This window comes from Pristiophorus japonicus, chromosome 24 (assembly GCF_044704955.1).
Source record: "Pristiophorus japonicus isolate sPriJap1 chromosome 24, sPriJap1.hap1, whole genome shotgun sequence".
In the NCBI taxonomy this organism is placed as follows: domain Eukaryota; kingdom Metazoa; phylum Chordata; class Chondrichthyes; family Pristiophoridae; genus Pristiophorus; species Pristiophorus japonicus.
The window spans coordinates 17,401,001-17,414,035 of record NC_092000.1 but is presented as its reverse complement, the minus strand read 5'-3'; the positions used below and the strand labels follow the sequence as shown (position 1 = coordinate 17,414,035).

Sequence of the window (13,035 nt, the reverse complement as noted above, 5' to 3'; positions counted from 1 at the left end):
ACCTCCTTAAGTACTCTGGGATGCAGTCCATCAGGCCCTGGGGATTTATCGGCCTTCAATCCCATCAATTTCCCCAACACAATTTCCCGACTAATAAAGATTTCCCTCAGTTCCTCCTTTTTAATAGACCCTCTGACTACTTTTATATCCGGAAGGTTGTTTGTGTCCTCCTTAGTGAATACTGAACCAAAGTACTTGTTCAATTGGTCTGCCATTTCTTTGTTCCCCGTTATGACTTCCCCTGATTCTGACTGCAGGGGACCTACGTTTGTTTTTACTAACCTCTTTCTCTTTACATACCTATAGAAACTTTTGCAATCCGCCTTAATGTTCCCTGCAAGCTTCTTCTCGTACTCCATTTTCCCTGCCCTAATCAAACCCTTTGTCCTCCTCTGCTGAGTTCTAAATTTCTCCCAGTCCTCAGGTTCGCTGCTATTTCTGGCCAATTTGTATGCCACTTCCTTGGCTTTAATACTATCCCTGATTTCCCTAGATAGCCACGGTTGAGCCACCTTCCCTTTTTTATTTTTACGCCAGACAGGAATGTACAATTGTTGTAATTCATCCATGCGTTCTCTAAATGTCTGCCATTGCCCATCCACAGTCAACCCCTTAAGTATCATTAGCCAATCTATCTTAGCTAATTCATGCCTCATACCTTCAAAGTTACCCTTCTTTAAGTTCTGGACCATGGTCTCTGAATTAACTGTTTCATTCTCCATCCTAATGCAGAATTCCACCATATTATGGTCACTCTTCCCCAAGGGGCCTCGCACAATGAGATTGCTAATTAATCCTCTCTCATTACACAACACCCAGTCTAAGATGGCCTCCCCCCTAGTTGGTTCCTCGACATATTGGTCTAGAAAACCATCCCTTATGCATTCCAGGAAATCCTCCTCCACCGTATTGCTTCCAGTTTGGCTAGCCCAATCTATGTGCATATTAAAGTCACCCATTATAACTGCTGCACCTTTATTGCATGCACTCCTAATTTCCTGTTTGATGCCCTCCCCAACATCACTACTACTGTTTGGAGGTCTGTACACAACTCCCACTAACGATTTTTGCCCTTTAGTGTTCTGCAGCTCCACCCATATAGATTCCACATCATCCAAGCTAATGTCTTTCCTAACTATTGCATTAATCTCCTCTTTAACCAGTAATGCTACCCCACCTCCTTTTCCTTTTATTCTATCCTTCCTGAATGTTGAATACCCCTGGATGTTGAGTTCCCAGCCCTGATCATCCTGGAGCCACGTCTCCGTAATCCCAATCACATCATATTTGTTAACATCTATTTGCACAATTAATTCATCCACCTTATTGCGGATACTCCTTGCATTAAGACACAAAGCCTTCAGGCTTGTTTTTTTAACACCCTTTGTCCTTTTAGAATTTTGCTGTACAGTGGCCCTTTTTGTTCTTTGCCTTGGGTTTCTCTGCCCTCCACTTTTCCTCATCTCCTTTCTGTCTTTTGCTTTTGCTTCCTTTTTGTCTCCCTCTGTCTCCCTGTATAGGTTCCCATCCCCCTGCAATATTAGTTTAACTCCTCCCCAACAGCATGTTATATTGTCAATAATCCCAAATTGAAGCATATCTCACCATCACAAGCAGTGAAACATTTAGTATAACTGGAGTTAGTGAACACAAGATGCTTTCTCTATCAAGTTTCCTCCCTATTCAGTTATTTATAAAATGCGAATGATATCGTGCTTCTTACTCCAGTTTCACGTTACACTATACTTGTCTAGGGACTGACTGTCTGTACATGGCACCAACACAGATTTCATTTCTCTTAATAAGTAGCCCATGAGTACAGTGTGCTATTTGGAAGACAAATAGTACATTATAGTGACACGCACACCACCATTGAGTGCCCATTCATCTCCATGGGACAATGTGCAAGCTATAAAGGTAATTTTCGCATTCAAGATTAAACTCGGATCCTATTTTGAGTAATATTTTTGACTGACTGCAGCCAAATACCTCAGATTTAGTTCTTTAAAAATAGTAAAGGCCAAGCTTCTTCATTCAACACACCCAGGTTACAGCTCCACAGTCAATTTTTGTGGACAAGAGCAAAATTGCATAGCAGCATTGGTAAAGAAGGCCTTTTTTATATTTCTGTGAATTTCTGAACTAATCAAGTTAAGGCACATTGGTGCTCGAGAATAGAATAGTTACAGCACAGAAGGAAGCCATTCGGCCAGTCAAGCCTGTGCTGGAATGAAGGATTACATTTTTTGTCTATAGCCGCCCCTTTGAAATGCAAGTCTTTCTTTAAATCTGTGGCTTTTGGTTACCGATCCTGCCGCCACTGCAAACACAGCCTCTCTATTTACTCTATCAAAACCCTTCAGGATTTCAAACACCTCTATCAAATGTTTTAATCTTCTCTGCTCCAAGAAGAACAAATCCTCAGCTTCCCATGAGATGAAGGGGTTGTCTTATGAAGAAAGGTTGAGCAGGTTGGGCCTGTACTCATTGGAGTTTAGAATAATGAGAGGTGATCTTATTGAAACAATTTACTCCTGCTCATAGAATGTTCTTCTCCAGATAACAGATGTCCCTTTTTCCTGACACCATTCTTCTGCACCCTATTTGAAATTCTATTGCATGTTTAAGCCACTGGATCTTTGTCCCAGTGTTATTCCCCAATAGTCAAGGGCTAGGAGGGATACGCAGGCACTCGCGCCAGCCACTTTGCCCCAGAGTGCGGGCACGCGCAGCTGTAAGCACTCACTTGCATCGACTAGTGTCGCATCGAGCATTCACAGGTGAAATGCAGCATGATCCAGATTCAGAGTGAAGATCTGCTGCAGTTCCCAAACAACGTGCTTTAGGTTCGATCACGAGAACAACCTCCTTCTGCAGAAGTGAGAGATTTTCCATTTCCTAGCCATCCTCCAGCCCGCGAGCAAGGTTAAACATTTATCAAATTGCACTGTGTTCAGAGATTGAGGCTGCCCCAAACTTATTTTCAGGAGAACCATTACATCCCATAAATTTGGGCTGGATTTGAAGAGAGGTCCCAAAGGAAAGGGTAAATCCTAAATCTCCTGATTTTGCCAAATTGAAAAGAAATCTAAAGCTTTGATTGAGGCCCAAAATTCATGAAGTTTCGCTGCCGCCGGTTCTTGGCGATATTTGGGCGGTCCTTGGTTTTTTACCTTCTGCATACCGCTAAGATCAAGGAGCACAAATCTCATTATTATTTAACGGGCGGGAGCAGTGATGTAGCGGGTAGTGGAGGGCATTGGACTTGGGACAGGGAGTTTGAAAGAGAGAGAAGAAAGTCAGAAGATCTGAGAGAGAGAGAGAGAGAGAGAGAGAGAGAGAAAACAGAAAGTACAAAAGACAAAGGGTAAAGCAGGAAAAGTCAGTTTATAGATAGATAGGTGAGAAGAGAATGGAGAGAGAGTGTAAGAAACAAATTGTTCAAGATGTACTAAAGATCGTACCGTCCGCTTAATCAGGCTTAGATCAGGTAAGACCTTACATTTCAGGACAGTATTTAGACCCGGCGGTAAATAGATCTTAGTGATCAAATTTGCGTTTTTGGGCCTTCTCCGATGGGCAGGCAGTATCGACTACCGCCGGCAGTAAATAATTGATGAATTTACTACCGGCAGGAATGTGGGCGGTAAGTGGGCAGTAACTGATTTTTTTTGGATTAAATTCGCATTTCTGAACAGTTGGTGGGCGGTAATATGATGAATTTCGGGAAAATTTAGTAAGGGATTGCAAGCTAGAAGAATTTTGATCCCGTGTGGATGTCACTGACACACCAATGTGTGTGGCACTGATAGCAATACACACACACCAATACACACACACTCAACCTCTCACACACACACACAGATACACTCACAACAATGTAATGCAGAGATGAAATACTTTCAACCAGAAAGGACTGAAAGGAGAGTACAATATAAACGAAATACATATTTTTGAATACATGGCAAGTTCAGCTCTATGTAGCAAGATAATCAATGTACTTAGTCACTGCAATTTGAAAACTGAACGTGGAGTATTGGGTTCGGGGACAGCGTCTTGCATTCAAATTGAAGTGTCATAAATTAGGCAAAAATCATGCAGTAAAATTAGCACTAATACCGGGGCTAGTTCTTCTTCAGACGGAACATGTTTGCCGTCTTGTATGCTTTACTGGCCAAGAGAATGGCTTTAAACTCACGTTTGTTAGACTGTAGCGAATCCTCCCCTTGGGTCACCAAGGGAATTTTGGGAAGTGGCTGCTTGGGCGTGGTTGTTTGCGAGCTAGCGTCCAGCGTTCCCATCAATCCATTTTTCTCCTGGAATTCGGATTCTCCGGAACTATGCCCAGGTGCCAAATCGAGCTCCAGAGGGGACATTTCATCATCATCGGGATCAATTATCACCACTGGAAAAAAAAAATTACACTGAAAATGATTTCAGCAGTTAAGGTACCTAAATTAATTTCCTGTAAATCCATTGTCCGAAATGTAAAAATTGAGAATGCCCAAGATGACAATACCAGGGCTGTTAAAAACCCTCATTCTCAAGGCACTGGTTTTTGCCAGTGTATCTTACTCAAGGGGCTATGCTACATCAGTCAGCCCAGCCAAGGAGAGTTACTGGGCTATTCAACCACAGAGCCTGGTCCCTTGTGAAATGCCCAGACTTGCAACTCCTTGCAGTGGTAACTGAAAAGCAATCAAGAAATGGAACCAATGGTTGACCATGCCCCTGCCACCACCACTAGCACCCCCCCTCCCCCCCTCCCCTCCCCTCTTGCCTCGCTCAGGGATATCAAGACTAATGGTAGTACCCCAACAGTGAACACAATGGAAATCAACTAACGCAGCACAGATCAGAGGTTGAATCAAGAGATCTTCTGGTTTGTGTGGCTTAGTGCTACCCTGGGTGATGTCTTTAATCACCAGGATATGGAGAGAATTACATAGCTACATAGCTGTTAAATTAGAATTAATAAGTACCGAGAAGCTTAAACAAAGCTAATTGTTGTAGGCATCACCTGAAGTGATCTGTAATCCAATGGGGCCCTCATCCTCAACTCAGAATGGTCTCTGGCTCAGCAGACTTTTAAAAAGGTACGAGGACTTTATATATTATACAATATATCACAATTACACTTGTGAAAACAACTGTTTTCTGCAGAGTTCCAGTTTTGCCACAAGAACAGTAAAAGATTTCACCGAATAACTACCTTAGTTCTGTGTCTCTTCATCTCTGCTGTACAGCAGTGGCAAAAATCACATAAACCAGAGTGAGAAGCAACAAGGCTTCAAAACAAAAACATACAACAAGGTGCCAAAACCCCAGCCTCTGAAGAGAATCCTTATAGATTGCCTGTACAGCATTTGGGTGCAACATTTTTACACTACATCCACTTAAGAGTGAAAAGCACCTAGGGGGACAATTAGATTACACCCTTTCAAACTTTGGCTGTGTCGGGTGGCTGTTGAGGTGGGAGCAAATTGAAGCGATTAGATTTAATGTGATAGAAAATTTATATAAATGCGCCCAAGTCAGCATGGCGACAACGCTAGCAGTGTTTATGTTTAATTTATCTCCCTGGCAGCATTTTTATCAGAGGTAGGTACTTGATAATCAGTGGAGTTTCAGAACCACTTTGGAGGTGGTGGGAACTCATCTCAAAGTTGCCTCTCAGCCTTTCTTCATATTCTCGGGTACATTTTCCATGCATATCTCTTAAAACCCTCCCACGTTTCTCGCTCAGGATCCGCATGGTTTATTGCCTTCCCAGGACCCTTACTGAAATCTCCTACCACCTTTAACCACTCAATTCTTCCTCAGCAACTGGAATCTTTACGTGAACCCAGTGTTTCACAAGTGTTTGATACCGAGCTAAGCTTTAAACCCTAGTCGGTCACCGAGACTGCCCTGTTGCACCTCCAGAACCTCATCAGCCGTTGCTCCAAGCTTACCCCGCTGGTGCTGAAACCCTCACTTGCCCTGATGATCAACTCCTCTAATGCTCTCTCCACTACAACCCCAACTCAGAACTTGCAACCCATGTCCCCACCCATGCAAAGTCCCCGCATCTTCAAAAGCCTTCTAAAATCCTCTGTCCACACCTTGTGGCTTCTTCCCCTCTCCCATTCCTTCATTTCTGCTATGTCCACCTCTGCCATTCTTTTCCACATCTGTCACACTTGGACAACACAAGTTGTTGTTGAAGCAGCATCAAGTTAGCCCAATTCCACTGGAAACGTTTCACGTTTGGGCCTATTGGTAACCTCCACAGCAGGAAAAGAAAATGAAAATGAAGCAGAAAGAGAGAGAAGCATGTTGGAGAGAGAAAAACTTCTGTAACTAGCCAGGACTGGAGAATTAAAGCTATGAAGAAAGACTGGATAGGCTGGGATTGTTATCTTTGAAACAAGAGGAGGCTGAGGGGAGATTGAATTGAGGTGTATAAAATTATTTATGAGGGTCCTAGATAGAGTGGATAGGAAGGACCTCTCTCCCTTAGCAGAGGGGTCAACAACCAGGGGACCTAGATTTAAAGTCATTGGTAGAAGGTTTAGAAGGGATCTGAGGGGAAATTTCTTCACCCAGAGGGTGGTGGGGATCTGGAACTCACTGCCTGAAAGGGTGGTAGAGGCAGAAACCCTCACCACATTTAAAAATTACTTGGCTATGGCACTTGAAGTTCCATAACCTACAGGGCTACAGACCCAGAAGTGCAAAGTGGGATTAGGCTGGATAGTTCATTTTCAGCTGGCACAGACATGATGGGCTGAATGGCCTCCTTCTATGCCGTAAACTTCAGTGATTCGATGAACATGGCAGCTCACAGAAGCGAAGAGACAGTGCACACAGCAGGTCTGCGACAGACTCAGAAGGGGGAGCATGCATTTAAACAGGCTGGCAGTCAGACAAAAGAATGATATACATGTAAAGGCACTAAAATGTCTGCCAGAGTTTTTAATATCAACGTTGTAAAAAAAGGAACCGAAAGTCTTTTACGACCCAAGATCAGTCATTATGCTCGGAAACTAGGAACAGCTGAAAGTCGAGCCTGAATAAACCTGGTCATTTGGAACAAAGTACAGGGTAGTTTCATATTTCAACTGTTTTAAGATCACATATAGAATAAGTGCACTCTGCTAGACATAAAGGTGCCCCAGATTAAACCAAAATGCAATAAAACATGAAAAAAGTCTGGATGTCCCTAATTTTAAAGAGCTAAATATGTGGATATTTAAAAGGGGGCAATTTTTGAAGATGACTGATTTGTAGAGCAGATCTTGCTGGATATAAAGTTTCAGTATTTCAACAGTTCAGTATCATGCAATGCTGGCGACAAATGATACTTTAATAAATTAGACCTAAATATTTTCCAATCATTTCACCAAATATTCAACTCTACTTTTAGCCTAGCCCCCACCCCCACCTCCAATTCCACCATCTGCATGCATTTTATTTTACAATTAGAGCCAATCCAGAATTGCATAGTCTACGAGAAACTATTAAAGACTTGCATTTATATAGCACCTTTCACGACCTCAGGACATCCCAAAGCGCTTTAATGAAGTCGTTTTTGAAGTGTGGTTATTGTTATAATGTAGGAAACGCACACAGCAAGCTCCTACAAACAGCAATGACTAGATAATCTGATTTTTGTGATGCTGACTGAGAAATAAATATTGGCCCAGGACATCGGTGAAAACTCCCCTGCTCCTCTCCAAAATAGTGCCATGGGATCTTTTAAGCCCACCCGAGAGCGCAGCACTCCCTCAGTACTGCACTGGTGTGTCAGCCTGGACTTCTGTGCTCAAGTCCCTGGAGTAGGACTTGAAGCTTACAACCTTCTGACTCAAAGGCAAGCGAGTGCTACCCACTGAGCCACAGCTGCAAAAGCTGGCCAGAATTTATCTGACTTGAACTGCAGCTTGTAAGAGCTTGAGAGTAGGTCCTGAACACTACCTGAAGAAATACCTTCTAGCGGAGAGAGCATCCAGTTCACTGAATTAGCCACAAGGGTGGCCCTGCCCCTAAAATCCAAGAGCCTCAAGTTATTCATAGAGCACGAGGGTGGGGGTGTTCCAAAGTCTACAGATCCCCGAACTGTGGCAGTAGGCATGCTATACTTCATGAAACACATTTTAAAAAGCATTATTACACGCACTATGCTGTCGGCGTTTAGAACACAAAATGGCAGCCGAGGGTTGCACATAATTCTATAATAGGCCAGATAGGGGGTTGAAGGGCTATGGGTGGGCACACAGGATTAAAACTACTGCACACATGAAGGGTAAACACCAACGTGGACTAGCTGGGTTGAATTTTCTGTTTGTTTCGTAATTTCTATGTAATATCAAAAAGTGCTCATTAGCTGCCTGTCACGCGCCTTCATTTCTGTTTGATGGTTTTGTCGTAGTTAGCACCCTCACATTGCGGTTTATGCCACAAGCATCATTTCCCGGGTGACCTGCGATTCAGACCAGAGGCTGCTCTCGAGCTGTTGCTGACACAATCACCGTCAGCCATCAAAAAACATTTTTCAGTTATATTTCACCAAAAAGACAACAAAAAAAATCAGCACTGATATCGTAATCTTCTACTGGAGACAAAGGCCGAAAAGTTTGAGGGGTGAACTCCCACATCAACACAACTCTGGAGAAAAGCCTGTGCTGCACAAAGCATCTGACCCTCGCCAACAGCTTCAAAGCACAGAACGTGTGCTTAGAGGGGCACACCAGTTAAGCATACAGATAGCTCTCGTTTCGGAGGGTAAGGCTGCGGGCAACTCAGTTGAACACGTTTCTCCTTAAATGTGAACCAGCTGAACTTTTGCAGTCTGTGCAAGACGAAAGGAATTGCATCTTAGTGTAAATTCCCAGCTAGACCTCTCCTCACCAGCATCCAAACACCAGTTGATATTAGCAGTCAAGGGACAGTTAGTTCTTTGCCATTATACAAATATTCACACGATTTAAAAGCAATAGATCAAGCGGAAACTGACATAGAAAATAGGTGCAGGAGTAGGCCATTTTCGGCCCTTCGAGCCTGCACCGCCATTCAATAAGATAATGGCTGATCATTCCCTCAGTACCTCTTTCCTGCTTTCTCTCCATATCCCTTGATCCCTTTAGCCATAAGGGCCATATCTAACTCCCTCTTGAATATATCCAAATAAACTGGCATCAACAACTCTCTGCAGCAGGGAATTCCACAGGTTAACAACTCTGATTGAAGAAGTTTCTCCTCAGCTCAGTCCTAAATGTCCTACCCCTTATCCTAAGACTGTGACCCCTGGTTCTGGACTTCCCCAACATCAGGAACATTCTTCCCGCACCTAACCTGTCCAGTCCCGTCAGAATTTTATACATTTCTATGAGATCCCCTCTCATCCGTCTAAACTCCAATGAATAAAGGCCCTGTTGATCCAGTTTCTCCTCATATGACAGTCCAGCCATCCCTGGAATCAGTCTGGTGAACCTTCGCTGCACTCCCTCAATAGCAAGAATGTCCTTCCTCAGATTAGGAGACCAAAACTGAACACAATATTCCAGGTGAGGCCTCACTAAGGCCCTGTACAACTGCAGTAAGACCTCCCTGCTCCTATACTCAAATCCCCTAGCTATGAAGGCCAACATACCATTTGCCTTCTTCCCCGCCTGCTGTACCTGCATGCCAACTTTCAATGACTGATGAACCATGACCACCCAGGTCTCGTTGCACCTCCCCTTTTCTAATCTACCGCCATTCAGATAATATTCTGCCTTTGTGTTTTTGACCCCAAAATGGATAACCTCACATTTACCCACATTATACTGCATCTGCCATGCATTTGTCCACTCACCTAACCTGTCCAAGTCATCCTGCAGCCTCTTAGCGTCCTCCTCACAGCTCACACCGCCACTCAGTTTAGTGTCATCTGCAAACTTAGAGATATTACACACTATTCCTTCATCTAAATTGTTAATGTAAAGAGCTGGGGTCCCAGCACTGAGCCCTGCGGCACTCCACTAGTCACTGCCTGCCATTCTCAAAAGGACCCGTTTATCCCGACTCTCTGCTTCCTGTCTGCCAACCAGTTCTCTATCCAAGTCAGTACAATACCCCCAATACCATGCGCTTTGATCTTGCACACGAATCTCTTTTGCGGGACCCTTGTCAAAAGCCTTTTGAAATACACCACTTCCACTGGTTCTCCCTTGTCCACTCTGCTAGTTGCATCCTCAAAAAATTCCAGAAGATTCGTCAAGCATGATTTCCCTTTCATAAATCCATGCTGACTTGGACCGATCCTGTCACTGCTTTCCAAATGCGTTGCTATTTCATCCTTAATAATTGATTCCAACATTTTCCCCACTACTGATGACAATCACCACAAAAACTTGGCAATGCAAAAGATGGGCGGGATTTAATTTTTTTTTTAAAACATGAACTATCCTTCATTCAACTGGCTTCACAACAAGCTGAAAGAAGAGGACAGTATATTATGGTCTTACATATACAGGTACGATCTCCCAAATCCGGAAACCTCGGGACCAAGGCCGTTCCAGATTTCAGATATTTCCGGATTTCGGAACATATTTCCGATGTCCCGAATCCGGAAACCTATTTGGCCCGTAGTTAGTAAGAAAAAAAGAGCGTCCGGGAAAAACCTGCGTTGCAGCCCTTGGAACAGCAGTAAGTATGAAGGCCTGAAAAAATGGTAAGCTAACATTTTTATTTTTTTAATTTTTTTGCAGTGATTCAATAGTGTCTTGTAAATGTATGATTTTTTAACAATTTTTTTTTGATGTGTGTGTGTTTGTATGCGAGTGTGTTGGGGGGGGGGGGGAATTATTTACTTCTGTGAAAAAAATGACCGGATTTCGGACAACCCCTCCACCGACCTGTGCGACGTCCGGATTTCGGAATTCCGGATTTGGGAGGTCGTACCTGTACAAATATGGAGAAGCTTGCAAATTAGAATAGGAATTTTAATAACATGAACCTAAATGCCAACCAGAATGAATCTGATTTGATACTGGGTTCAACTGAGCAAATTGAAAGTTTTAGGGCAGCGTTATACTACATCAATTTGGTTTGAGGCCGGTACTAGTTTAATGGAGACAGCTTTGTGTCACTCTCTGGATCTGCTCAGCAGCATCTAAATGCTTGTTATCAGCAATCATGGGAAGACCATCATCTCCAAGTTCCCCTCAGAGTACACATCATCCTGCCGTGGACATATTTTTGCTGTTCTTTCATCGTTCCTGGGTCAGTATCTTGACATTCCCTGTCCAACGCGCCATTGCAGGCTTCTGCAGTTCAAGAAGTCCCACTATCATCTCAAGTCTGCTAGGGATAGGCAATAAATGCATCACTGATATCCCAGAGCAAATAATAAAAAGCCAAAAGGACAGTTAGCCTTTGCCAACATGAGGGCCTCGATACTTACGGGGAGAGAGTGAGGGAGCGTGTTTGCTGTGGGGAGGGAGGGGGTGGAAATCACAGGAGTGCTAATGTCCCACCGCATTTATCGACAGGACCTCTATAATAATTTTTACACCGTATCCCACCCGGCTGGCCAGCGATAGATGACCGGACCCAAGACAAAAGAATTAGGAGCAGGAGTAGGCCATACGCCCTTTTGAGCCTACTCCACCATTCAATAAGATCATGGTTCAACTTCGACCTCAATTCCACTTGCCTGCCCAAACCCCATAAGGGACCATCTGGAGTCAGCTGGACTGGCAAGTGGGAGGGAGTTAGGGGCCAGGAGTGTGTGTTTGGAAAGGGGTCACGGCAGAAGATTTGCTTGAGGGTCGGGGGGGGGCGGGGAGAGAAAGAAAGAGAGCACACCTGGATCTGGCTGCTTCAGCCTCCTTTTAGCTGTCGGGTTTCCCGAGCTCTGGGAAACCAGTGCAGGAGGCTTTCATTTTGAATCGCTGCCAAAATATCAAGAAAAGATTCTTATTTAAATATTATAATTACAGACCTGTCTCACCAGAGCGGGTAACTCTCTGGATTGAAATGGAGACAGACGTGTGCACAGCGGGTTGGGTGGGGTTTCGTGTATTTGACAATTTAACCACCCTTTCCCATCGTGGGAGCGGGGGGGGGGGGGGCGGGGGAGGTTAAATTGCCTCCTATCTGAATACATAGTTTAGAATTTTAGGACGTTCACAGGTAGTTTTCGAGAATGACTGGGAGTTCTCAACATTGGGTTTGCACCCATTGACTGCAGCAGGAGCAGTACGAAGTCGTGAGACTAGTTGCTCAAGCTAGTCGGACGGCACTGGTCAGAATTCCACTTCACGCCAATGCAAACTCTGTGGTACAACTAGTCTGTTGGGGAGTTCGGAATTTGCATCCAATTACAGGAGATTATGTACTGTGTTTTCATCGAGGTTGTTAAGCATTTTAGCAACTGACGGGATAAAACAGGAATGGTCTAAAAAGGCTAGGGACAAGTATGCATTTGTGTTTAAAAAGTGAACTGAACTACAAACAAGTCCTGGGAGGAAACATTCAGTTCCACTAATGGCAAATTACTGCCAAAAATAATGAAAATTTAAAACAGGAAAAGTGCACTCTGTCTTGCTGTACCATAATAGCTCACTACTGAAACACTAAAATTCAACATGCCAATTTTTTTCTCCAGGTACTTGCAAACAGAGAGATTTAGCAGCTTAATTCGCACTCCACTGGAGAGGAACTTCAGTTAGTGCAATAAATGGTGTGACTAGCCCTTTGAGGGCTAAGCTTACGTCTGCGGCATCTGATTACTTGCCTTTGGTGTTAGATCGGACCATATGTTCGAAATCTCCCAACAGACGGTTGATATTTCTGTTAGGCATGACAGACTGAATCAAAGCTGCCCAAATTGGCCAGTCTGTCAAAATGAATGTGAAATAGCTGTTCCCAACTGGTGTCTGCAACAGCACTGCACTAAGAGCTTGTTTAGTCACGTAATCTAGTGTGGCGGGGCTTCAGTGCCAATACCAATATAAATGACTTGGACTCTATCAGTAAATGCCAAGAAAGTCCTGGCAGCATCGTTGG

General features: G+C 43.8%; 1 protein-coding gene across 10 annotated transcripts in view; it reads right to left on the bottom strand.

The window, feature by feature from the left end:
- Positions 1 to 13,035, bottom strand: part of LOC139237968 (uncharacterized) — a 142,132-nt gene that overhangs the window by 58,659 nt on the left and 70,438 nt on the right. For all 10 annotated transcript variants that reach the window (XM_070867311.1, XM_070867313.1, XM_070867312.1 and 7 more), the window contains exon 7: positions 4,199 to 4,405. In XM_070867311.1, coding sequence (XP_070723412.1) covers positions 4,199 to 4,405 — 207 coding nt within the window. The remainder of the gene's footprint in view (positions 1 to 4,198; positions 4,406 to 13,035) is intronic.